General features: G+C 39.3%; 5 protein-coding genes across 6 annotated transcripts in view; 2 read left to right on the top strand and 3 right to left on the bottom strand.

The window, feature by feature from the left end:
- Window positions 1–680: 680 nt before the first annotated feature.
- On the bottom strand, window positions 681–5,433 carry LOC130221662 (microfibril-associated glycoprotein 4-like). Its single transcript, XM_056454229.1, has 6 exons — window positions 5,334–5,433; window positions 5,208–5,228; window positions 4,903–5,106; window positions 4,735–4,831; window positions 1,181–1,348; window positions 681–1,101 (listed from the first exon to the last, which is right to left on the bottom strand). The coding sequence occupies exons 2-6, from the start codon at window positions 5,211–5,213 to the stop codon at window positions 845–847; spliced, it is 732 nt and encodes a 243-aa protein (XP_056310204.1). The 5' UTR covers window positions 5,214–5,228; window positions 5,334–5,433; the 3' UTR covers window positions 681–844.
- A 2,662-nt stretch (window positions 5,434–8,095) lies between these two features.
- On the bottom strand, window positions 8,096–11,609 carry LOC130221654 (microfibril-associated glycoprotein 4-like). Its single transcript, XM_056454218.1, has 5 exons — window positions 11,507–11,609; window positions 11,171–11,383; window positions 11,003–11,099; window positions 8,590–8,757; window positions 8,096–8,511 (listed from the first exon to the last, which is right to left on the bottom strand). Exons 1-5 carry the CDS (start codon window positions 11,507–11,509, stop codon window positions 8,255–8,257), a joined length of 738 nt encoding a protein of 245 aa, XP_056310193.1. The 5' UTR covers window positions 11,510–11,609; the 3' UTR covers window positions 8,096–8,254.
- An 874-nt stretch (window positions 11,610–12,483) lies between these two features.
- mfap4.11 (microfibril associated protein 4, tandem duplicate 11) lies at window positions 12,484–14,811 on the bottom strand. Of its 2 annotated transcripts, XM_056454207.1 has the most exons (6): window positions 13,932–14,811; window positions 13,788–13,808; window positions 13,474–13,686; window positions 13,306–13,402; window positions 13,058–13,225; window positions 12,484–12,908 (listed from the first exon to the last, which is right to left on the bottom strand). In XM_056454207.1, the coding sequence occupies exons 1-6, from the start codon at window positions 13,932–13,934 to the stop codon at window positions 12,649–12,651; spliced, it is 762 nt and encodes a 253-aa protein (XP_056310182.1). In that variant the 5' UTR covers window positions 13,935–14,811; the 3' UTR covers window positions 12,484–12,648. The 2 variants fall into 2 exon arrangements, with proteins under 2 accessions (XP_056310182.1, XP_056310176.1); XM_056454201.1 differs by lacking the exon at window positions 13,932–14,811 and having other exon boundaries at window positions 13,788–13,911.
- Window positions 14,782–23,910, top strand: LOC130221630 (protein GPR108). The gene is made up of 18 exons (XM_056454190.1): window positions 14,782–15,026; window positions 15,413–15,529; window positions 16,219–16,269; window positions 16,367–16,452; window positions 16,807–16,886; window positions 16,957–17,087; window positions 17,595–17,663; window positions 18,454–18,555; window positions 18,691–18,824; window positions 18,950–19,025; window positions 19,282–19,355; window positions 19,467–19,584; window positions 19,788–19,918; window positions 20,002–20,045; window positions 21,431–21,480; window positions 21,559–21,642; window positions 21,725–21,846; window positions 22,749–23,910. The coding sequence occupies exons 1-18, from the start codon at window positions 14,943–14,945 to the stop codon at window positions 22,834–22,836; spliced, it is 1,641 nt and encodes a 546-aa protein (XP_056310165.1). The 5' UTR covers window positions 14,782–14,942; the 3' UTR covers window positions 22,837–23,910.
- A 96-nt stretch (window positions 23,911–24,006) lies between these two features.
- soul5l (heme-binding protein soul5, like) overlaps window positions 24,007–27,628 on the top strand; it is an 8,494-nt gene continuing 4,872 nt past the window's right edge. Inside the window, exons 1-2 of the mRNA XM_056454179.1 lie at window positions 24,007–24,064; window positions 27,588–27,628. The exon at window positions 27,588–27,628 is cut by the window's right edge and continues 25 nt beyond it. Coding sequence (XP_056310154.1) covers window positions 24,063–24,064; window positions 27,588–27,628 — 43 coding nt within the window. The 5' untranslated portion in view covers window positions 24,007–24,062. The remainder of the gene's footprint in view (window positions 24,065–27,587) is intronic.

The raw sequence follows: 27,628 nt of genomic DNA, 5'->3' as shown, positions 1-27,628 counted from the left end.
TAACATTCTGCAGTTTCTACAGATGGTTTGTTGATAGAGGTCTTGATGGAAATGGAGTTGACTGGGATGGTCTGGAATGAATAAAGAGAGGGTAGAGGGAACTGAGGGAACTACTGATGGAAATACTGTTTTCTCACCCAATTTCAGAACCGTGCCGGTCTTCCACAAAATAAGCTGAATTATGTTGCACCAACAACATTGTGGACTTCACAAGAACAAGGAGATTTATTTAACATGTGTTGGCCCATGCAAAGTTGAATAAAGAGTGAAGATGTTTTTCTTTCATCAACTAGATTTTGTAGGTGGTTCATGTATTCCTGTTTGAATTTGTTCAAATTAAATGTTCCCTTATGTTTGCACAATTTAAGAAAAATGTGAATGTATTGAACAGGCAGAAAATTTGTGGAAATATACATCTAATGGGAACATTAGCAATGTCCTTGATATATATTGTGTGTTAGCAATGTAGGTCTATTGTATAGTGTAAACTCGAGTGCTCTTAAATTACAAACTTTTATCATCATCAGCAACTCAGCTGGTTAATGCAAAATGAATAATACATTCATTATTTATATTCAAGACTGCATTTATAGGGAAAGCTAATTGAATGTGAGCTGATTTCCTCATTTACTGTTTCTGATGTCCACTGTGGAGACAAATAATTGAACATCAACACGTAATGCCTTTCATTGCAGGAGTTTATTAAAATGTATTAATGATTTGTTGAAAATTTCATAAATGACCCAATACAAAAAAACACTGTTAACAAACTAAGCAGACAGAGGAAAGTAAATAGTTAAGCCTTAATTTCATTGTTTGGTTTTATATTTGTTTCTGCAAACATTTAAAACACAGGTTTGATCTTCATGGTGATGAATTTCATACCAATATCATTATTGTTCTTCCAGGTGAACCAAACGTTTCCATTGGCAAACACGGTGTTGTCTTCTCCCCCTAAGTACACACCATTGGGGTTTGCATAGTGACAGGCATTATACCAAAATCCTCCGAGATATACTCTGGCGCAGTTCTTTTCAGTGTTGTCTTGGTCCTTGTCATAGGTGCTGAACTTCATTCCATTGTGGAACATCAGTGAGTTTCCTACAGAGAAGAAGAACATCATTGAGGACAATAAATTTAACTGAAATTAGCTGTTTGAGTATTAATGAAAGCGCTGTACCTGCTCCTCCATTACTGAATCCAGAAACCTGCAGTTTATAACCTTCAGCTTCAGAACCCACAGAGAAGGACGAGTACTGAGCGAAACCTTTCCTTCCAGTAAAGTCCTCCAGATCCACTCTCAGCATGAACTTCTTGTGGCGTGTCAACTGGTAGAGGTTCTCCAACCCTGTTTACACACACACACATATACACACACATAAACAATTGTGAATTGTGGGGACATTCCATATGTTTCTATTGTTTTAATATTGTACAAATTGTATTTTACATTGCTCCACCCTATCCATAAACCCAACCCTCACAGGAAATTGTGTGCAGTTTTACTCTCTAAGAAAACTTACTCTGTTAGGTTTATAACCTTTTTCAGAAATAGGGACATCAGCAATGTCCTCATAATGTCCTTCATTGGGCCCGAAACTGAAAGCGAGACGTGAGTTTCAAGGGACTGTTTCATATGCGTTTATTAATCATTCTTACTGTTCAATGAACGCAAACTGTCGTAGTTTATTGAAGACGCGAACCCCTCACTGCACGACAGCTCTGCACCTTCAGCAAACCTCCTAATTCCTGCAGCACGAGGACTTTATGATTGTTTATGAGCGTCTAAAGTGGCGGATCTGTTCGGCGAAATATTTGACTGCGTGTCACTGCATAACAAATGATTTAGGACGATATAACTGAAGAAATCTCCACTGTGCTGAGCGAGAGCGCTTCTGACCAGCGCATCATCGATGACATAAGCGTGCCCAGGCCCGAATGTAATGTGAGTGCGGGCCGTCGGGGGAGACGGTAGGGGGACAAGCATGCTTTGGCCCAGTTCAAGGCAACTGTACATAGTGTAGTACCCCCTTAAAGTCATGCATCTTGAATTTATTGCTCTAGGAGTACTGTACAGAATACTGAAACACCAGGGAAACTTGGCAAACCTGGGAACAGAGTTCAGGACACGACACAACAGAAAATCTAACAACATGTAACTAGGATATAAGTGTTTTGTTTGTTGTCTTTCCAACCGTAATACACAGTTGTATTTTGCTCACAATTCTTTTGTCCTCTTTAGAAGCTTAAAAGGTTAGTTCACTTCAAATTGAACATTTTTTCAGTTTATCTCTTTAAATACATCCCATTACATTGACATTTTTATCTCTTATTTACAAACAATATAGACAGCAGCTAGGCTAATTATTCATTTGTTTCTGCATCTATAGGGATTGTGTAGAGATGATGGCCTCGAACACAGCACAAACTTTTCATGCATGCGGAAAGTATTGATAGCGCTTCACTTTTTCCACATTTCTTTATGTTACAGCCTTATTCCAGAATGGATTAAATTGATTGATTTCACAATCCCCCATAATGACAATGTGGAATAGAGTTTTGAAATTGTTGCAGATTTATTAAAAATAAAAAAGCTGTAAAATCAGATGTACATCAGTATTCACAGCTTTTGCTCAATACTTGATGCACCTTTGGCAGTGATTACAGCTTCAAGGTCTTTTTAAATATGATGCCACAAGCTTGGCACACCTGTCTTTGGGAATTTTGGCCCATTCCTCTTTGCAGAACCTCTCAAGCTCTATCAGGTTGGATGGGAAGTGACGGTGTACAGCCATTTTCAGATCTCTCCCGAGATGTTCAATATGATTTAGGTTTGGGCTCTGGCTGGGCCACTCAAGGCCACTCAAAGTCAAGAGCACTCTGAAGCAGGTTTTCATTCAGGATGTCTCTGTACATTGCTGCGTTCAACTTTCCCTCTATCCTGACTAGTCTTTCAGTTCCTGCTGCTGAAAAACATCCCCACAGCATGATGCTGCCACCACCATGCTTCACTGTAGGGATGGTATTAGCCTGGTGATGAGCGCTGCCTGCTTTTCTCCAAACGTAACGCCTGGCGTTCACTCCAAAGTGTTCAGTTTGAGTCTCATCAGAGCAGAGAGTTTAGTTTCTGATGCTCTGAGAGTCCTTCAGATGCCTTTTGGCAAATTCCAGGCGGGAGTGTCTTCCGTCTGGCCACTCTACCATACAGGCCTAATTGCTGCACAGATGGTTGTCCTTCTGTAAGGTTCTCCTCTCTCCACAGAAGAACACTGGAGCTCAGACAGAGTGACCATCGGGTTATTGATCACCTCCCTGACTAAGGCCCTTCTCCCCCGATCACTCAGCTTAGATGGCCGGCCAGCTCTAGGAAGAGTCCTGGTAGTTCAGATATCTTCCACTTATGGATGATGGAGGCCACTGTGCTCAGTGGAACTTTCAGAGCAGCAGAAATGTTTCTGTAACCTTCCCCAGCCTTGTGCCTCCAGACAATCCTGTCTCAGAGGTCTACAGACAGTTCCTTTGTCTTCATGCTTGGTTTGTGCTTTGACATGCACTGTCAACCCTGGGCCCTTATATAGACAGGTCTTTTCAGATCATGTCCAATCAGCTTAATTGACCACAGGTGAACTCCAATGAAGCTGCTGAAACATCTCAAGAATGATCAGTGGAAACAGAATATACCTGAGGTCAGTTTAAAGCTTCATGCCAAAGGCTGTCAACACTGATGTACATCTGATTTATCAGGTGTTTTACTTTTAATAAATCTGCAACAATTTCTAAAACTCTTTCTTCACACTGTCATTATAGGAGATTGTGTGTAGAATGTTGAGGAAATCAATGAATTTAATCCATGTTGGAATGAGGCTGGAACATAAACAAATGTGGAAAAAGTGAAGCGCTATCAATACTGTCTAGATGCACTCTATTGCCTTAATGTCATGATCTAATGAAGTGCAGCAGAAACTGTGACCTTGCTGATTCATGATGCATATTTTTAATCAAACAATGTAATATAATGTCCAGAGCTTGCACACTAGTCCTGTCCGGTCTTGAATGTAGTGTTCGGCTCAAGTTTACTCAGGTCATGCACTCATTTCGCCTGTCTTTGTATTGAGCATGCAGTCTTGAGCCGAGTGTTCTTATCTTTGTAGCGGGTACGCATTCTTGAAGGGTCTCAGGTTGAGCACTCTCTCTTGTCTTTGTGTTCCTGTAGTTCATTTGTAGCTTGCTATTCGTTGTCAGCTCTTCAGTCTAGTTGGTTTCTGTTTCGGTCGATGCTGGGATTCGAACCTGCATGCTGCATATGTGACAGCAGGTGTACTTTTTTATTGGCTTGTTCAGCCCTGTCTTGCCAGTGCAGTCCAGTTTTATTTTTTGGTTAATGTTTCCCTCTCAACGTGGTTTTTGTTTGGATTTCTTGTAAAAACAAATACCCTTCCTTATTACTCCACTTGAGTTCTTTCCCTGACCCAAAATACTGACAGTAACGTAAAATACAAGGACATTTATGATCTGAGGTTAGCATCTTGAGCTAATGCACCAAATTATTAACCTTTTTTCAACCTTTCTTTCAAGCAGTTAAAATACAATTAGTAACAGAATCAGATGTTCTCTATCACATTTAAGCCTGTAAATTACACATTTGTTGTATATTGTTCCAGTTTAGGGAAAATGAAGTGTCTTAATGGTCTAGTAAAGGTTTTTTGTTCAGACATAACCCATAATGAGACTCACCCAGCCAGTATTCGCCCTCCACATTCCCAAATCCTCTCTTGTACTCTTCCCACGGCCGATAGAAGTTAACACTGCCGTCCATTCGTCTCTGAAACACCTGTGATGGATTGCATTTATAATTCTGAAGGCTGAAATAATTTATAATTGTTATTATTTGTGTTTTCGTACCGTCCATCCTCCATTCTCTTGAACTTTCCCACGTGAAATCATCTGACAGTAAACTGAGGCAGGAATGTCACCGGCTGGATAGATGGAGTAAATCCCATTGAGAGTTTTTCCTGATTTGTAGATTTCAGAACAGTCGAACGGCTTGAATCCAGAGACGACAGACGCCGTGAAAACAGAAAGCAGAGCCACGACGAACAGCGTCATCTAGAGAGAGAAACACCACTGATCATCAGCCTCATTTATAATCATCAAATCACACCGACATTATGACAGAAGTAAAAACAGACTCTATAATGTGAACTTACTGCCATCTTCTCAGTAGATCGCTGTAAACCAAACCCAAAAAACACTCCGATTATTGTTGTTTCAGGTTATTTTCCTGCATTATTCTGTTGTAGAGGAGGTAAATGAAGAATAAAACAGTAACTCACCGTTTGTGTTGAGCCTTGTGTTCTTCAGTGAAGAAAATAATATACGTAGACATCAGACGCCTCCTTTCTGTTAAACCTACATTGTTTATCCTTTGCATGAACTGTTGCGCAGTTGTGGAGTCACTCACCTCAGTCTTCATCTTCAGCAGATCTTTTTATCAGTAAGAGCATCTGTCATCTCAGTCACTTCTGCACTGCGCAATGTTGAGATACTAACTAGTGATCATTTACAGGTTATGCAAGAGTATGTAGGCTAATTGTCCAGAACATCAGAATGGACCCTGTCTGTAAACTGGTGAATGGACCCATCTCACATTCCCTAGTTAAAGCCCAAAGTCATGCACATGAAGATGTGTGATGCTCAGCTCACACCAAAGTCACTTTGAAGTGTTTTTGGGCCAAGCAAATGTAAATTCATTATTATAACATCACCTCAGCCCCATAAAAACCAGCACCATGCTCCATTCAGTGTCCGCCCTTGTTGCTACATGAAGGACTGCACCTTCCTCACGGTCACTGTCATTTACTATTCCAAGTTTACTTACCTCTCTCATCTCCTATGATCTCCAGTGTCTGCGTCTCTCCTAGTGTGGTTGCTCCTGGTCCCTCCTCTGGTTGTCGTTGATTCCCCCGAGTTCTATCTGTGTGCCTGGCTTCCATATCTCCTCAAGTCCGTCCTATTCATTTGGTCATCCATATCCAACCTGCAATATATTTCTCTATTAAGCTTTGTTTACATACTGCCATCCTTTACAATAGACTGTTATCATACTTACATCTCTGGTTCCGTCTCCTTCTGTGACACAGTGGTTATTAGAGTCAATGGATGGAGAGTGGAAAACACCTTATCTTGGGTAAGTATCCATAACTTATTAGTTACCACAGAGAGAGACAAGGAAGAAGGAGAAATGTTGGAGATTATTTGAGGAAACCACAAATAAAATCTATTTTATGTTTGTGCACTGCTGTGCCCCAAGTGTGTCCTTGCACAGTCAACACCATTGCGAGTATTTATTGTTCTGGGAAACAATATTGCCTATACCAGGGGGGGAGCAAACTTGGTCCTGGAGGGCCGGTGTCCTGCATAGTTTAGCTTCAAGTCTAATCAAACACACCTGAACATGCTAATCAGTGTCTTCAAGATCACTGAGCTAAACTGTGCAGGACACCGGCCCTTCAGGACCGAGTTTGCCCACCCCTGGCCTTGAATTCAACTAATAATATCTTGTACTTTGTGTCGTCACGATTTATAGTTACGATTTTTGAGTGGTACACATCAAGCTACAGCAGCAGGGATGCGACTATGTGAATGCTACATTGGACCTGCCATGTGGACTTGATGCGTTAGTTGAAATGAAGTTGACCTTAAGTTGTGCAGAGAGAGGAATGTTGAAGTAAAGCATGATAAAGGAAAGTAATGTGGCCGATTGAGGAGTTGACAAGATGCAAATCTGATAATCAGAACTCTGGGGACAGTGAGTGATGTGATTGGTTGAGATCCCCAGCTTTTTAGAGAAGACACAGGGAAGAGAATGAGCTGGGTTCACCTGCTGCTGGGACTGGGAAAGGTGTGGTGGAATCAGGGTGTGTTAGGAGTGGTGCAATGATGAAGGCGTTCTTGAGCTTTAGGAATAGCTCCAAAGTTTGGAGACTGTGATACTTAAGGATTGGTGCCTTACTCAAGGAAAATCAGCTCAGCTGTAGTATTGAGAGTGGTGGGACTGCTGGTTGTTCACTCCCAACACCTACAACATCCCTGCTAGTGCCAGAACTCGAACCTGCAAGTCCTCTCTAACCGTTAGGCCACAGCTGCCCCACTTGGAGATCTCTGAGCTGCAGCGTTATATATACTTGAACAGAGAAGCCTTCTTGGGGCAAACCATTTCAATGAAAGGGGAGTAACATTATGAAATTTCAGATTTTTTGTCGATAGGGGTTTAGATGGAGATGGAATTGCCTAGGCTGGTCTAGAATGAATAAAGAGAGGGTAGAGGGAACTGAGAGAACTACTGTTGGAAACATTACTCACCCACCTCTGAACCTTGCTGGTGTTCCACAAGATGATTTGGACCATATTGCACCTACAGCATGCTGGACATCTCCAGAAACACAAGATTGACTTATTTAACATGGAATTGGACTGTGAGAAGATGCATAGGGTAGACCAGGGAACCAATTTTTGAACTAGAGGTCCGGTGCGCCTACAGAGTTTAGCCTCAACTTGCCTCAACACACCTGTCTGGAAGATTCAAATATACCTAGTAAGACCTTGATTGTTCAGGTGTGTTTGAGTAGGGTTGGAGCTAAACTCTGCAGGACAACAGCCTTCCTAAAACAAGTTTGGTGACCCCTGGACTGGAGTTTGTAGATGTTTTTCTTTTACCAACTAGATTTTGTAACTTATGTATTCCTGTTTGAATTTGTTCAAATGGCATCTTCCTTTACTTTTTGCACAATCAAAAAAGTGGATGTTCTGAACAGGCAGAGAGTATTTAGAAATAATGCTTTATTACATAATGGGATCATTAGCAATGTCCTTGGAATATATTCTGTTAGCCGTGTGTGCCTACAGTATAGTGTGAACCTCACACCTGCAGAATTACACCAACTCACAGTTAGGAAAAGTCAGCTGGATGATGCTAATTTTTGTTTATTAAAATTGAACATTGTTCATTTTCATTCAGGATTGTATTAATAGGATTTGCTCATTTACTGTTTTTGATATCTACTGTGGAAACAAATAAATGTACATTGACACATACTGCCTTTTACTGCACAAATTTATTTAAGTTTATTTTTGATGCATAATTCATCCAATACAAAGAATTCAAAGATTTTAAGTACACACAGACTCAGCTGACAGAGGAAAGTAAACCCTTAAGGGTTAATTTCATTGTTGTGTTGTTTGTCCCTTTAAACATCTAAGACACAGGTTTGATCTTCATGGTGATGAATTTCATACCAATATTAGCATTATTCTTCCAGGTGTACCAAACATCTCCAATTGCAAAAATAGTTTTGTCTTCTCCACCTATATACAGACCATTGGGATTTGCATAGTAGCAGTTTCGATACCAAAAAGCCCCAAGGCGCAGTCTGGCACAGTTTCTTGAATCGATGTCTTGGTCCTTGTCATAGGTGCTGAACTTCATTCCATTGTGGAAGCTCATTGAGTCTCCTGCAGAGAAGAGGAATGTTACTTTGTGCAATATTGCAACAGTAATGACTTTCATGAATATTATTGAAAGCACTGTACCTGCTCCTCCATTAGTGAACCCAGAAACCTGCAGTTTATAACCTTCAGCTTCAGAACCCACAGAGAAGGACGAGTACTGAGCGAAACCTCTCCTTCCAGTAAAGTCCTCCAGATCCACTCTCAGCATAAACTTCTTGTGGCGTGTCAACTGGTAGAGGTTCTCCAACCCTGCACACACACACACACACACACACGCACACACACACACACACACACACACACACACACACACACACACACACACACACACACACACACAAACATGTTGTACCAAACTGGACATTTGTCATGGGGAACTCAAGGAGTTAAGCAGGATCAGGATTCAATTACAAAATGTAGTTATTTCTAAAAGTCCACATAACACAACAGAACATGCAACATATTATTTATTATAGATTTTTTTGTCACTCGTTAATGAAAAACGTACCTAATTTTGGCATATCATTTCTGAAAACAAGACAATAGTTTTTGTTTGATTAGGAATTGCTTTTTAATTAAGGATTTTTAGATATTTGGACTAGAAACAAGACAAAAAAGTAAAAAAGAAACGAGAAATCAAATGTTTCCAGCCATAATACACTGCTGTATTTTACCCATAAGCCTTCTTTAAACACATCAATGGTTAGTTCATTCACCAAAGTTAAGATTTCTTCAGTTCTTCATTTTCTTTAAATACAGGTGCTGGTCATATAATTATAATATCTTCAAATAGTTTATTAACTTCAATAAATATACTCAAGAAGTGACACTTGTATAATGTACACATTCATTCCACACAGACTGATATAATTCAAATGTTTATTTCTTATGATTTTGATGACAACTAATGAAACCCCAAATTCAGCATCTCAAAAAAATGAGAAAATTGTGAAAAGGTTCAGTATTCAAGACACCTGATGCCACAGTCTAAACAGCCAATTAACTCAAAAGACCTTTAAATAGTCTCTCGCTCTAGTTCTGTGGGCTACACAATCATGGGGAAAATGGCTGATTTGACAGCTGTCCAAAAGAACACCACTGACACCTTGCACAAGAAGGGCAAGACACAAAAGATCATTGCAAAAGAGGCCGGCGGTTCACAGAGATCTGTGTCCAAGCACATTAATTGTGGTAGGACAAAGTGTACAGCAATAGGCATAACCGCACCCTGGAGAGAACGGTGAAACAAAACGCATTTAAAAATGTGGGGGAGATTCACAAAGAGTGGACTGCAGCTGGAGTCAGCGCTTCAAGGACCACTATGCATAGACGTCTGCAAGACATGGCTTTCAGCTATTGCATTCCTTGTGTCAATCCACTCTTGAACAATAGACAGCGTCAGAGGCGTCTCACCTGGGCTAAAGACTGGTCTGCTGCTGAGTGCTGTAATCTTAAGCTCTCTGATAAAAGTCAATTTTGCATTTCCTAGGGAAATCAGGGTCCCAGCATCTAAAGCAAGAGAGGAGAGGCACACAATGCGCATTGCTTGATGTCCAGTGTAAAATTCCACAGTCAGTGATGGTTTGGGCTGCCATGTCATCTGCTGGTGTTGCTCCACTGTGTTAAGTAAGGTCCAAGGTCAACACAGCTCTATACCAAGACATTTTGGAGCACTACATGCTTCCCGCTGCTGACCAACTTTATGGAGATTTAATTGTCCAACAGGACTTGGCACCTGCACACAGTACCAAAGCTACCAGTACCTGCTTTAAGCACCATGGTATCTCTGTTCTTAATTTGTCAGCAAACTCTCCTAACCTTAACCCCACAGGAAATCTATGGGCTATCGTGAAGAGGAAGATGCAGTATGCCAGACCCAACAATGCAGAGAAGCTGAAGATCACTATCAGAGCAACCTGGACTCTCAGAAAACCTGAGCAGTGTGAACACAGACTGATCCACTTCATGCCAAGCCGCATTGCTGCAGCATTTCAGGCAAAAGGAGCCCACACTGACTATTGAGTGCTGAGCATGTTCACAGTGTTCATGTTCATGTTTTCAGATGGCCAAGATTTCTAAAAATCCTTTCTTTGTATTGGTTTTAAGTAATATCCTAATTTTCTGGAGTCATTAGCTGTTACCAAAAGTAATTGAAATAAACAATTGGAATATTCCAGTCTGTGTGGAATGAATGTGTAATTATACAAGTTTCACTTTGTGAATGGAATTAGTGAAATAAATCTACTTTTTGAAGATATTCTAATTATATGACCGACACCTGTACATCACAGTCATTTTACATATCTACATTTAAACAATTTGCATTATTACACAATTAATAATGGATTATTAAACTGTAAATTATACATGTGTTGTTTATCATTCCAGTTTAAAGAAAATGAATAGAAAATGCATCCTGGGGTGAGTTTTATACATTTTCACTTTGACAAAATCGTCCAGTTAAAGTTCAGACATGACCCAAGATGACACTCACCCAGCCAGTATTCCCCCTCGGTGGTCCCGAATCCTTTCTTGTACTCTTCCCATGGCTGATAGAAGTTAATCCTGCCGTCCATTCGTCTCTGAAACACCTGTGATGGATTGCATTTATCAAGATGAAGGCTTAAAGCATTTATTATGTTTTATATTTGTGTTTTCGTACCGTCCATCCTCCATTGTCTTCAACTTTCCCATCTGAAATCATCTGACAGTAAACCCAGACAGGAGCGTCACCGGCTGGATAGATGGAGAAAATCCCACTGAGAGTTTTTCCTGATTTGTAGATTTCAGAACAGTCGAACGGCTTGAATCCATCATGAACAGAGACGACAGATGCCGTGAAAACAGAAAGCAGAGCCACGACAAACACTGTCATCTAGAGAGAGAAACACCACTGATCATCAGCCTCATTTATAATCATCAAATCACACCGACATTATGACAGAAGTAAAAACAATAGCGTTAATTATCTGTGTTGTAACTCAAGAGTAAAACCTACCATTTGTGTAGTCAACCGAGGCTGAGATGTTCAGATCACTGGACTGAGATATTGATCGTTTCTTTTATACCCATTCTTGTGTTGTGCAATAATATGAAAATATAATACTCTGATCCAAGTGTTCAGGAAATCGACGGTTGGTCTGTTTGACTCTGACTCTTGCAATGACTTGCTTCCTTTCTTAAAAAAATGTTTTAATAATGACTCTGTTTGTCCTAAAGCAAGAGTCATTACAAACCCATGTCTGCCACTAAAATATAAGATATATCCAGGTAGCTGTGACGTTTCTGAAAACTGCAGTTATGTCATTCAATAATAATTATATGTCTTGAGGGTTTATTCTTCTCGTAATTCTGTCATTTTTTTCTTCTCACAAATACAAGTGTATCTTATAGCTCACAATTCTGTCTTAACAACCAAATATATTACATTATCTGGAGAAAAGAAATCTGAGTTGCCAGATATCAGTTTGCATCGATGAGAAAAAGGGTCAGAATTCAAAGACTTCAAAAAACTGTGACGTTTTTCTGAGCCTGGATTGTGGGAGAAAGATGAGCAGGAGATTGTTGACATGCTCATTATTTTTAGAGCAAAATTTAAATAAACAATTTACCTCAATAGTCTGCATAATGAGCAAAAAGCCTTTCTACTTTTTTGAGAAAATGTGGCTTAAGTATACACTGAAGACTTGAATGAACACATGATTTAGGACTTTGCTTTATGTTTATATTTATAATTATGTGGGTAAAACCAGGACTGTTAAAGCCTGTGAAACCTGGACCATCTGATCATTGATTTCATGCAGTCTCACTGTGGTCACGTCATACAATAAGACACAAAATATCATTAAAAAAATCTGTCAGTGCACCAGGCCTGTAATAATAATAGGACACAGAGTTGAGAAGGAGTAAAATGTGTGTACTTTCTGAAATACATGCAGTGTTTCTGATTCAATAAACACATTCAACACAATAACACATGCAGCGTAGGACTTTATTTAATCTTTCTGAAGATGTGATTAATATAATAGTACATCAGATAACAGAAACATCATTAGTTGCATTGAGGAAAGTCAAATCTTAAACCGTCACTCTTGTCAAATAAAGAAAACAGTGTGACGTGTGTTAGCTATGCTAATGTTTTTAAGACACAGGTTTGATCTTCATGAGGAATGTTTTCATGCTGGCACTGAAACTATTCTTCCATGTTGACCAAACCACTCCAATAGCGGTATGTGTGTTGTGTTCTCCCCATAAATACATCCCATTTGGGTTTGTGTAGTAACAGCCTGCTGTATACCAAAATCCCCCAAGGAAATGTCTGGCGCAGTTCTCTGCATTGGGGTCTTGGTCTTTGTCAAGAGTGGTGAACTTCTGATCATTATGGGCAGATAAAGAGTCGCCTGCGGTGAGGAAAAACAACATGGAGGATATCAACATCTAACTAGCATACAAAGTTGGAGAAATCTACAGTGATCTTACATTATAAGTGCATCATTATTTTATTCATATAATCAAGAGCATGAATGTTATTGAAAGTGTCGTAGCCTACCTGCTCCCCCATCAGTGAACCCAGAAACCTGCAGTTTATACCCTTCAGCTTCAGAACCCACAGAGAAGGACGAGTACTGAGCGAAACCTTTCCTTCCTTCAAAGTCCTCCAGATCCACTTTCAGCATGTACTTCTTGTGGCGTGTCAACTGGTAGAGGTTCTCCAACCCTGTTCAAACACTCACATGAATAACATCTTGAACCAGATACTGTACATTAACATCCACACAGATGGATGTAAGATCTCACCCAGCCAGTATTCGCCTTCGGTGGTCCCAAATCCTCTCTTGTACTCTTCCCACGGCTGATAGAAGTTAATCCTGCCGTCCATTCGTCTCTGAAACACCTGTGATGGATTGCATTTATAGTTCTGAAGGCTGAAATAATTTATAATTCTTAATATTTATGTTTTCATACTGTCCATCCTCCATTGTCTTCATCTTTCCCATCTGAAATCATCTGACAGTAAACCCAGACAGGAGCGTCACCGACTGGATAGATGGAGTAAATCCCACTGACTGTTTGTCCTGATTTGTAGATTTCAGAACAGTCGATTGGCTTGAATCCATCATGAACAGAGATGACAGACGCCGTGAAAACAGAAAGCAGAGCCACGACAAACACTGTCATCTTGAGAGAGAAACACCACTGATCATCAGCCTCATTTATAATCATCAAATCACACCGACATTATGACAGAAGTAAAAAAAGACTCTATAATGTGAACTTACTGCCATCTTCTCAGTAGATCGCTGTAAACCAAACCCAAAAAACACTCTGATTATTGTTGGTGATTTATTTATTTTGTTGGATTTTTGGTTATTTTCCAGCATTATTCTGTTGTAGAAGAGTCAATGAATAAAACAGTAACTCACCATTTGTGTTGGGCCTTGTATTCTTCAGTGAAGCAAAAAATATATTTAAATGTCCGACTACTTTTTGTTCAACATTGCAAAACTGTTCATCCTTTGCACAAACTGAAATGTTGCACAATTGTTGAGTTAATTGTCGAGTCACGCATCTTCAGCAGAGCTTTTTATCAGTGAGAGCATCTGTCCTTTAGGTCACGTTCGCACTGCGCAATGTTGAGATACTAACTAGTGATCATTTGTTATGCAATGATATAAATTTTCCAGTCAGAACATCTCAAAATGGACCCTGTGTGTCTGCCTGGTAACTAGTGAACTGACCCATCTCACATTCCCAGGTTATAAATGAACACTTTTCCCTAATCTGGGATAAGTGTGAGCCTTTGAAAACCGTATGAAACACAAGTTAAAAGTTGGAACCACTGAGCACCATGGAAATCAACTAAATGGTGAAAAACCCTGCATGTTTTCCTCAAAATTCTGAAGAAAGAAAGAAAGAAAGAAAGGTCTTGGATGACAATGAGAGTAAATTATCAGGGTGTGTTTTGTCATAGAAGTGAGTTGATTAATTGCAGCACAAAATTATGCGAACTTATCAGGAATATGACTGGATTTCGACGGTTAATTTCACCCGCGAAAACTTGCTCAGTGTAAACGCGATCGCTCCTTCAGAACCCACTAGCAGCCGTTTTAATGTCCTTCGTATAATATAACACACTTATAACCGTACATTAAACAAAAATACAATACTTTTCAATATTATAATAGCAGTTTATCAGCGAGCAGTCTCTGAGCGCGAGCACGTCCTCCCGCCAGAAAGAGCGCTATGTCGCTTCGCGCGCCCCCGCCGCCGTCGGTGATGACGTGTATGCGCTCACGCGTCCCGGAAGTGAAGGTGTAGCTGGAAAGAGTTTGGAAACAAACTGGCGATCAAATGAGCTCATGTCAATCGGTTGACGGAAAGATTGCATTTTGACAGCTCGGTGATTGACAGACAGTGTGAGGAAGAGGAGGAGGATGATGATGAATCTGTTCGGTTTGATGGTTTTAATACTGACGGTGTCGGAGAGCAGCGCGAGGATCCACCAGCTCAAACTGAAGGTCTCATTTATCCATAAACACGCCATTCAGTCATCATAATCACTCAGTTTGGTCTTTATCACATCTCCTTTAGCTTTTATAATGATTTGTTTGGGCATTTATCTTCTTTACTTAACCATTTCTCTCACATGTTTGGTTGTTTTTGTCAAGATTATAGTGTATTTGTGTACTCCAGTCTAAATCTTCCTTAACCTGATTGATCATTTATTCTTCAAGTATTAACTTCACATATCCGGTGATTTGTCATGAATTAATTTGAAATGTGGCGTGTGTTGTTCATTTAACTGAGTTTGAGAACTTGTCAGATTTGTTTGACTTATAGAGCTGGAAACACACACACACACACACACACACATTATTAATCTGTGTTGTTCTCTTTCTCTCAGAATGAGACGCGGTTTGTTGTCCATTTAAACACCTTTGGTTATTTTGCTAACGGCACTCTGGATGTCCAGCTGCTGTCTCTAAACCTTTCCCAGGAGAACAGCGACTCTGGCGGCAAAGTAAGTCCTCTGTTTACCTGTCTGTCCATTTTACATCTCTCTACTTGTCTGTCTGTCCATCTACCTGTCTGTCCATTTTTCTATCTGTCTGTTTGTCCTTTGTTCCATCCGTCTACCTATCTGTTTGTCTGCCTGTCTGTCTATCTATCTATCTATCTATCTATCTATCTATCTATCAATCTATCTATCTATCTATCTATCTATCTATCTATCTATCTATCTATCAGTCTGTCTGTCCGTCCGTCCGTCCGTCCGTCCGTCCGTCCGTCCGTCCGTCCGTCCGTCCGTCCGTCCGTCCGTCCGTCCGTCCGTCCGTCCGTCCGTCCGTCCGTCCGTCCGTCCGTCCGTCCGTCCGTCCGTCCGTCCGTCCGTCCGTCCGTCCGTCCGTCCGTCCGTCCGTCCGTCCGTCCGTCCGTCCGTCCATCCATCCATCCATCCATCTATCTATCTATCTATCTATCTATCTATCTATCTATCCATCTATCTATCTATCTATCTATCCATCTATCTACCTGTCTGTCTGTCTGTCTGTCTGTCTGTCAGTTTACCTGTCTGTCCAAATATTTTTCAGTCCATGTTTACACTTGTTCATTTGTCCATCCATCTGTCTGTTTTTCTATCCATCTGTCCGTCTCTCCATCTACCTGTCTGTTTGAGCACTGCTGGTTTTGACTCTGCTGGTGTTGCAGGTGGGCTTTAGTTTGGCTCGGACTCGAGTGAACGGACTCCTGTCCTACACAGTAAGCATCTCTCTCTTTATCTCTCCATCTCTCTCTATCTCTCTTCTCGTCTTCTGACGTGTGTGTGTGTGTGTGTGTGTGTGTGTGTGTTCTTCAGGCTGAGGAGGTGGAGGAGTGCAGACTGACCAAGAGCAAGAGTGACGATGAGCTCATACTCTTCATCATCGACACCAAGCACCTGAGGTGAGGACACACACACATGCACAACCCCCCGACACACACTGCTGCCATTTTAGACGGAGCATTGTCTTGTGATTTGTGTTTATTCCTTTGGTGCGTGCACACACACACGCATACCCACACACACCCACACGTTTATCACAGTTGTACTTCTGCTGACGTTCTGCATGACTTGTGTGTTGAACTCCTGAGCTCAGCGTTGCGGCTCTGTGGGTGAAACTACACAACAGCAGAGCAAACACACAATGACTGTGTGTGTGTGTGTGTGTGTGTGTGTGTGTGTGTGTGTGTGTGTGTGTGTGTGTGTGTGTGTGTGTGTGTGTGTGTGTGTGTGTGTGTGTGTGTGTGTATGATCAGGGTGAACGTCAAACACTTCGGTGATTCTGACATCCGGCTAGAGTCCAGACTGAAGCCCCAGACCACAGGTGGAGAGAAAGGTGTGTGTCTGTCTGTCTGTGTGTGTGTGTGTGTGTGTGTGTGTGTGTTGATGATGTCTGTGTTTCTCAGCACGGAGGAGAAGAGCAGATCCAGTCAGCAAAGATCAGAAAGTAGAAACTGAAGATGGCGAACAGAAGGAAACTGCAGAGGAAGAGGAGATCAAAGTCACCGCTCCGCTCAGCGGCACCGCCAACAAGCAGGTGTGTGTGTGTGTGTGTGTGTGTGTGTGTGTGTGTGCGCGTGCAGTATATCTTAGGTTTCCTTTAACAGCCCAGTAAATGTCTTCATCTCAGTTTAGTTTAAAGCTATAACATACTATGATTTGTTTGTTCAATTTAGATTAATTCCAAAGAGTAAAAACAGCAACAGATCCTGAAAGCTCCTGTGATTTTACAGTTGTTTTGCTATTAAGGCCAGTAAATCCGGTCATAAAAAGCTCAAAACATTCAGTTTTCACTGCAGGACTTTCTGTAAAACTCTCGATTCATTTTGAAAGTCATCTTAACATCTCTCCGTGACAGTCCGTCAGTCTCTACTCTTCATTTGATGTTATTTGGATGTTGAATTTCTTCAATTGTGATGTCATTAATATCTGCTTTCGCTCAGCTGGAAGCTTTAAAAGCGTAAGACACTAATAAATGAATGAGTGCTTGAGCTGATGAGTGTGTGTGTGTGCGCTGACGTGATCAAGTGTGTTTCTGTGTCAGGTGGAGAGTGTGAACGGGAAAATACTGGAGCTGCAGCAGCAGCAGCACGAGGAGTCCTACAACTTCAGCGTGAGGAACACACACACACACACACACACACACACACACACACACACACACATTGAACAAAGACTACATGCATCGAACATGACTACACACAAAAGCACACATCGAACAAAGACTACACACACATCAAAGACTACACACACACACACACACACACACAACCAACAAAGACTAGACACACACAGCAAACAAAGACTACACACACACACACACATTAAACAAAGACTGCATGTACATGCATACAACACACATCAAACAAAGACCACACACACATAAAACAATGACCATACACACATACACGCACTATAGACTACACACACATCAAACAAAGACTACACATACATATATACATACAACACACACATGGAACAAAGACTACACACACATCAAAGACTACACACACATCAAACAAAGACCACACACATCAAAGACTACACGCACACACAACAAAGACTATACATACATGCATACAACACACATACTCACACACACATCAAACAAAGACCACACACACATCATGGACTACAGACACACGACAAACAAAGACTACTCACACATATACACACACACACACATCAAACAAAGACTACACATACATACATACACACTTACTTGAACATACACACACTTATTTAACCACACACACACACACACAATATACTCCTTCTGACACGGACAAACGCACATATTGTTCATGCAGACAGACATGCATAAAGACACACACTCACTCTCTCACATACACACACACACTCTGTCTGATGTCTCTCTCTGTGTGTGTGTGTGTGTGTGTCAGTTCCGCCTCATCATGAGCTCGAGTTCGCAAGGCCTTTATAACCTGAACTTCCACAACTGCTGGAACATGAGGCCGGGGGTCCCCAGACCCTACTCTCTGCAAGTGAGTCACACACACACACACTCACACATGCATAAATTTATCTCACCACATGCATAAACACTGTCTGTGTGTGTGTGTGTGTGTGTGTGTGTGTGTGTGTGTGTGTGTGTGTGTGTGTGTGTGTGTGTGTGTCAGGTGAAGATCACAGAGATGAATCCTGAAGGTTACCTGTCTGCCGCTGAGATTCCTCTGCCTCGTCTCTACATCTCCATGGCAGGAATCTTCTTCACGGCTGCGGTGGTGTGGACATACACACTGTTGAAACATAGGTACACACACACACACACACACACACACAGGTACACACATATTGGTTTTGGTGGTTTAATTTCTGTCATCTGTGTTGAGATTGTGTGTGTGTGTGTGTGTGTGTGTGTGTGTCTGTGTTCGACAGGTACAGTGTGTTCAAGATCCACTGGCTGATGGCGGCTCTGGCTTACACTAAAGCTGTGTCTCTACTCTTTCACAGTGTGAGCACAAACACACACACACTCAATCAATCGTCTTTTTTCAGCAGTGTATTTCTCATGTCAGCTGTAGAGGCATGTCATCCGTCGTTTGCAGGATAACACACAGGTTCAGCTTTACTCAAACACACAACACACTCCGCTCCATTGCACACTTTAGGTTTCCCACCACTGTGCCTGCACATTTAGAGATGTTTGGACATGTTGTTTTAGTGTAATCGACTGACTGTGTGTGTGTGTGTGTGTTTCTTCCTCTCAGATCAACTATCACTTCATCAACTCTGAGGGTAGCCCGATCGAAGGATTGGCCGTCATGTACTACATCACACACCTGTGCGTACCTTTGTGTGTCTGTGTGTGTGAGAGAGAGCGTGCCAGTGTTAACATGAGGCGTGTGTGTTCAAGTGTCAGCATTAACATGAGGCTTGTGTGTGTGTGTTTCAGGCTGAAAGGCGCTCTGCTGTTCATCACTCTGGCTCTCATCGGCACCGGCTTCGCCTTCGTTAAATACATCCTCTCAGACAAAGAGAAGAAGATCTTCATGATCGTCATCCCTCTGCAGGTGTGTGTCTGTGTGTGTGTGTGTGTCTTTGAGTGTTTGATGTCTGTATTTGTGTGAGTTTTTGTTGTCTGTGATGTGTGTGTGTGTGTGTACATGTGTCTGTTTGTGCATATTTGTGTGTGTGTGTGTGTTTGGCTTGCTTCAGTGACTGATACTGTGTTCTCTCTGTCTGCGTGTGTGCGTGTATGTGTGTGCGTCTGCAGGTTCTGGCGAATGTGGCCTACATCATCATCGAGGAGACGGAGGAAGGCTCCAGTGAGTACGCTCTGTGGAGGGAGATCCTGTTCCTGGTGGACCTGATCTGCTGTGGAGCCGTGCTGTTCCCCGTCGTCTGGTGTGTGTGTGTGTGTGTGTGTGTGTGTTTATCTGTCTGTCTGTGTGTGTTCAGCTCATTTCATGTGATTTTGTGTCCGACAGGTCCATCCGGCATCTGCAGGAGGCCTCCAACACTGACGGAAAAGGTGTGTGTGTGTGTGTTTTTTATGTCTGTGTGTGTGCATTTGTTTATATATATATATATATATATATATATATATATATATATATATATATATATATATATATATATATATATATATATATATATATATATTAGGGGTGTAAACCTACACTAGTCTCACAGTTTGGTTCGGTTACGATTATCATGCCATCGATTTGGTTCATTTCGATATCTCAGTGCATCACAGTGCATTGAAGATGCTTTCCATAAACAATTACATTTTTTCTTCACAACACAGGAATTTTTTTTTATTAAAACCTATAAATATATTAATATTTATATTCTATTTGTAATACATTTAAGTCCTTTAATACAAGCAGTCAGATATATGAACTGTGCCTTTAATTTGACCTGCTCAAAGAAAACACTCTTATTGAACACATCAAACAAAAGTCCAATACATGCACAGAACATGAGCATTTATAGTAAATATTCTCCCGCTTGCTTTTTGAGTGCTGTCAAACAAGGCCTTACACACCCTATGATTGGTCATTGTCTTCAGCCGCTCAACAGAAAGGGCTGCGCTCTGCTTTAGAAATGAAAGCGCCGTTCACCAATAAGTGACGTGGGAAGAACAGCTGCCGTTACAGTCTATATGCTCATTATACACGGTTATCACAGGTAATCCATAATAGAAACAGAGGAAGAAAACTCGCACTACAGGCACGCTTGTGTCTGAATCCACAAGTATCGCTTTAACAGCCAAGTGGAGAGGAAAAGTTACCTCACGAACACAGCATTTCTCTCTAGTAGTGAAATAGCGGCTCATGCTGTACCTTCTACAGTGTCAATGAAAGACCAGCAAACTCACAAGCAGTTTAACTGTGCATAATTATCTACCTTTTAAGTAGTAGGATCGTTATATTTACTTGCCCTCGCCTCCTTCGCCATAGTATTCTACTGCGACATCGCGCAAACGAGATAAATGATGTCAGTACATAATAACCGGTTATGATTATTACTGAACCGATATCCAATTGTCCCCATCTGCATGGCACTGAAGAAACAATTAATTTTGACACCCCTAGTGTATATATATATATATATATATATATATATATATATATATATATATATATATATATATATATATATATATATATATATATATGTATATGTGTGTGTTTGTTTGTGTGTTTACCTGTGTGATTGTTGTGTGTGTGTAGTAATGTTGTAATAAACAGAGCTTGTTAGATTACTATAGTAAAGTTACTGATTATAAATTACGTGACAAACTGTGTAGTCATTAATATAATCTCTTAATTACACATTTACGGTGATGTAATCGGACTACTTTTGGATTACATTTAGATTACTTTTGTGTGTGTGTGTGTGTGTGTCTTGCAGCTGCCATGAACCTGGAGAAGCTGAAGCTCTTCAGGCAGTATTATGTGATGGTGAGTCTTTTATATTAATTAGCATCATATTTAACCCGGTGTTCGTTGGTTTGAAACCGTCTCTGGCTCCGTCCTCAGATCGTGTGTTATATCTACTTTACGCGCATCATCGCTTTAGTGCTGAAGGTTATGGTGCCGTTTCAGTGGCAGTGGTGTCAAGAGGTAAACTTTTTTACTGCTTTTTAGAGAAGAAGAATAAATTAATCTGCCATGTTTAACCTCTCTTCCTTCTACGTGTTTGCAGTTTTTAGTGGAGGTTTCTACTCTGATTTTCTTTGTCTTGACGGGATTCAAGTTCCGACCGGCGTCCAATAATCCATACCTGCAGCTGCCTCAGGATGAGGAGGACCTGGAGATGGATGAAGTGTAGGTCTAGTTTTTGTTGTACGATATGATGCACCAATATCTACTGTGATGTTAGTCATTTCGAGGCCATTTTATGCCACTCATCATATAATGCACGAATCTTAAAGCTTTAAAAGGTTTTAAATATCAAAATTTTTAAATATAATTTTAATCAGGCCTTCATTTTTTTTTTTATCCATGTAAAGATATGCAATTGGGGGAACATCCATCAAATCACCAACAATACATCACAATAAAGTTACATTTATGAACTCTATTTACCCATATGCTTTAATTATTTTGCTTACATCCCTACAATTATGTTTGTTTGAAAGTTTTTAAATGTATTTATAGACATCTGGCGAGGACACTGACCTGGAAACACTGTAGTGCATACATTTAGTTTATTATGGTTTAGAAAAGCTTGCTTTTTTGAGTTTACTTGTTTTGACACGTTATTTTAAATTCGAATTAATAGTTAACAAGAGGGTTAATAATTCTGACTTTGAATGTTCATTATATGTATGTATGTATGTATATGTATGTATTATATATATATATATATATATATATATATATATATATATGTATATGTATGTTCTATATATATATATATATGTATGTATTATATATATATATGTATGTATTATATATATATATATGTATGTATTATATATATATATATGTATGTATTATATATATATATATATGTATGTATTATATATATATATATATGTATGTATTATATATATATATATGTATGTATTATATATATATATATGTATGTATTATATATATATATATATATATATATATATATATATATATATATATATATATATATATATATATATATATATATATATATATATATATATATATATATATATATATATATATATATATATTGTCTCTGCACGCAGTTTAACAGAGTCGGGAGCTTTGGAGGGAATCCACAAGGTGAAGAAAACATCTAACGGCAGTGGGAGACAGAGAGAGGTCGCACTGTGAGTGGCATATCTGGAGGGCGGAGCCTGGACTCTTCAGCCCCTCCCTTTCCCTTCCCCAGGTTGCTCCCATGGCAACCACAGACTCACTATGCAAGTGAAAAACAACGAAACGGAAGAAAACGTGTGTGAATGAAGCACGCCGTATACGACTTCCATCTGGTTTTCCTGAACAGATGAGCTGAACCTCTGTACGGACACTGGGACGGCGGTGACGCAGACTGAATCTCTTTGGTTTTGGTTTACAGTAATGATGTTGTCACTCTGCTCTGTCCTTTAATTCGTATATGCTCATTTTCCTCTTTCATTCCAAAGATTTGCAATCATTATAATGAAAAACGGTTTGTTTGATTTTAACCTTCTTTTATTTCCTTGTGTCTTTATTATTTAACCGATGTTGTTTGTATATTATGTTTTTTTCTTCTGTTAATTATTTGATTAGATGACTGTAGAGAGGCGACTCTTCAACAGTATCGTGAAGCTAGCGTATATAAGTTTAAAGCACACAGGGACAGATAGGAGTTTGGTTTTCTTTTTAGCTAAACTGTCATCAGTTATGCTGAGGAATTGGAGAGTTATTAATAAAACCAGTGTTTCATTTGCTTCAAATGGTTGGGATATAATTAATTAGGTTGATTTTCTAAAGTTATATATTTCTTCAATGCGTGTTACTCCTACATTAAAGGTCTGTGGCTGTTAAATGTCCCTTCAGTCTTATTAGTCAGGTCACACAACAATGCTTTATTTATTTTATTCTGATGGCCCCATCTAAGCTATTTGTCCCTCAATCTAAACAGACCTTAGAAATAGTAATAGAGTAATAAATGAAGCACAAACCACTGTTACGCCTCATGTTTCAGCGACTGCGACGCGCTGTCATACCCAACGGTCAGCACTAAGCGCGGGAAATTAACGTTGACCATTGACATTAGCCTATTGACACCAACTTATAGCCATTTTTGTTCCCTCAGTGCTTTTAAAATGGCAAACGCTGCGAGGAAACTCTTCCTGCTTGATTTATGTTGCTGGTTTATCCTGTCAGTTGTGTTTGAGTGTCAAATAAATCGAATAACTTAAATCTCGACTCGTTTCTTGGGGTTCTGTGTGTGTGTAGAAAATGTTTGTATTTACCGCTTTCCGCGCGCGCGCATCAAGTGAACGGGCACGCGCGGAGAGGCTCGTGAACGCGCTGCAGTGATCCACCCGATTCATCTCCTTCGGATCTCCACGATGTAAGTACAAAATACAAATTGCGTTTATTTTATCAATACTTAAATATATGTAACTGCTTGAGTTTTGCTGTCATTTCCCAAAGCAATGAACGAGAAATGGCGGAAATCCTAAAGTTTTCCCCTCATCTGCAGGTTTACATGATGAAGTAATACAGATTTCAGCATGTTTGACAGGAATATAAACACTTTAACTGGCTTTTCACCTCGCTAAAGGTGTGTTTTGCTATGGCTCGTGTTAATGTTTAATAGCAGGGATGTTGATGAATGATGAGGGTGTTTTGGGATTAAGTTTCTCCGCAGTGCGGCATGAAGAAACTTTCAGGTGTGTGTGTGTGTGTGCAAATACTACACCTAAATTTGCAACCTAAATTGGGGTTAATGTCTCATATTTTAAATCTGATGTAGAAGTGCAGCGTTCTTTCTGTGAGAGCAGGTTAAGGGATGAGGGGATATATTATACTGTAATATGTAATAAACAGTAACCTATAAAAGTCCACATGTCTGAAGAGTCCCCATAAAGATAGCAAACCTGTGTGTATACAGCTGAAAGTGTCTATTCTGGGCTGTACTCGGGGACAGTGCAGTGATACAGCAGATTTTCTCTAAGTTAATATAGTAAGTAATAGTGCATGCGTTTGATAATTTATTAATAATGTAGTAATGTAATTTCTGGAAATGTTATAATTGTGTATAGTGCACATGCTATTCATGTGGTAATTATCACAGTAAATAGTTTCAAACTCCTCACAGAAATTACATATATTTTTAAACCTGCACATGTCTGATCAGTTAATCTTTTAATTTATATATTATATATATTTTGTGCAAGGTTTCTGTGCAAAACAATTTTGAGTAATAAACTTTAAAAAAAAATGCATGTGAAATTTTCAGATTTGATCGTGGAAGGTTTTCGTGCCAGATGAATTTTCAGTATAATCAATATGAAAAATGCACATAAAATGTCGGCTTTCAGTGTGCATGGTTTCTGTGTAATTATTTTTTTCATATTATAAATAATATGTACAAAGCGCATTTGAAAATTTACTGTGGAGAATTTTTATAATAATATGAAAAAGCATCGCAGTTTTTTTTAGATAATTCATGTGAGAAAATGAGTGACAGATTTGGGTTTCAGTGTGCAAAGCTTCTGTGCACAACACATTTTTTTGGATAATGAATGCAAAAAAAGACATACAAAAACCGAAGTTTAGTTTGCAGTTTTTTTTGTGCACAAACTATTTTTAGGATAATGAATAAAACAATGCACAGGAATTCTGGATTTCTGTGTGCGACAGGTTTTTAGAATAATGAATACGACAAAGCACATGAAAATTTCGAATTTCGGCGTGCAAGTAAACGCATACAAAAACGAGGGTTTCAGTGTGCAATGTTTTGTTGTGCAATTAAGATTTTAAGGTTAATCAATACAAAAGACATACAAAAGGTTTTTGTGCTCAACAAATGTTTAGAATAATGAACGTGAAAAGATGCACAAATTTAGGATTTCTGTGTGCAACAGATTTTTACATAATGAGAGAAAATGAATATGAAAATGTAGAATATCTGTGTCCAATTAACTTTTGAACAATGAATAAGAACAAGCAGATGAAGAGTTCAGATTTCAGTGTGCAAGTAAACATATACAAAAAAAATCAGATTTCAGTGTGCAAGGTTTTCTGCGCACAAATAAGGAAGGATAAGGAATATTTCCAAACACCTTCAGTCTGCAAATAAACTAAAAAATGTGGGTTTCAGAGTACAAGGCCCAATGCACAATGAATGTTTAGGATATTAAATACATTAAAAATCATAGGCGGAGAGTGTGTAAGGCTGGGGAAGGCTTAGCCTCCCCCTGGCCAGAGACCACAGAGATAGCAGCAAAGAAAAACTGCATTGAAAACATGTAACGGGTGTGAGGCGTAATATGAATGTAATTTAATGTTGATGATTAACACAACACTTTAGCTATTGTAAGTTTGTCAATGAAATTTCAAGTCCCCCTCCACACAAAAATGGAACTGTCCAACCCCGCACGTTGCACTGATGAGCGCTGTTTATTACTGGAGTTAGCAGCTGCTCTGAAAACCAAACCAAAAGTGCTGGCCAGCGGACTATTCTGATTTGCTGGTCAAGGACATCAGTAATAAAACGACAAATGAGTATTATAATAATAATATTAATTAATAATAGTATTAATAATAGTATTATAATATTATAATAATATATACACTGGTTAACAGCATTAACTGAAATTGGTAGTTTGATTGTAGCGTAGTCTAGCCTATAGTTTGGTAATCTTGTTTAGGCAATCGTTTGGAGTTTTACATTTTAAAGGTCAAATATTTATTGCTGAATTACAAGTTCAGTTTTCAACTGGCCTCGTGAAAAAGAGTGATTTCTTATTCTCAGGGCCGGCGCATCCAGAGGCGACCTAGGGTGGTAGAATAGTGAGGCTGCGTCCTCTCTAATATTAATTATTATTATTATTATTATTAATAATAGTAATAAAAGCAACAAGGAGTAACAATTTCATTTGAAACTGCATACAGTAAGTAATCAATAAATATTTAATAAATAAGTATTTAACAATGTTTTAATATTTAATAAATGCCGTCTTGATGAACAGAATTTTAATTCGATTTTTAAAAGTGATAATAATAATAAAAAATAAATAACTGACCCCAAACTTTTGAAACTGTGTAGATCAGTGGGTTAGTTTAATAAAGTTTTGTTTTATTTTAGTTAAAATATTTAATTTAGTTTTGTTAAAACCTCTTTTTGGTCGGTCGCAAATCTTTTTAAATGCATTAAAGGGCAGCGCAAATATTAGTCTTTCTCTGGAGTGTGTTCACCCTCCGCCTATGTTAAAAATGCATATAAAAATTTCAGGTTTTAGTGTGCAAAGACCTCCAGTGCAAAGGGTTTCTGTGCATGACCCATTTTTAGGATAACTAATCCAAAAAGTGCATAAGGAACATTTGATTCCAGTGTGCAGTATTTCTGTGTGTGATTCCAGTTTTTAGGATAATGAATACAAAAAGACGTAAAAAAAATGTCACGTTTCAGTATGCCAGGTTTCTGTGCACAACAGTTTAATTTTATAAATAAATAAAATAAATACGATAATTAAAATTTTGGGTTTCTGTGTGTGATTAATTTTTAGGACAAAAAAGCACATGAAAATTAAGATTTAAGTGTGTAAAAATGCACACAAAAAGTTGTGTTAATGTGCAAAGTTCAATGCACAATGAATATTAATCATACATTGAATATGATTATTTAATTGAATAAATAGGAAAAACAGAGATGAAATTCAGATTTCAGTGTGCAGTGGTGCTGTTTCCGATGAAAATTTTAGGATAATGAAAACCAAAAATAAATGCATACAAGCATATCAGGATCAGTGCACAGAGCTTGAATCTCAGCGGTCTTGTTGTGTTTCTGCAGTGTGCTGTGACTCTGTTGTGTTGTTGTATTTTTGCAGGTGTGTGTGCTGTGACTCTGTTGTGTTGTGTTTCTGCAGGTGTGTGTGTGCTGCGACTCTGCTGTGTGTGTTGGCTCTGA

This window comes from Danio aesculapii, chromosome 1, assembly GCF_903798145.1.
Source record: "Danio aesculapii chromosome 1, fDanAes4.1, whole genome shotgun sequence".
Classification (NCBI taxonomy): Eukaryota; Metazoa; Chordata; class Actinopteri; order Cypriniformes; family Danionidae; genus Danio; species Danio aesculapii.
Note: the sequence above shows the minus strand (reverse complement) of the source record. Positions and strands in the feature narration are given on the sequence as shown.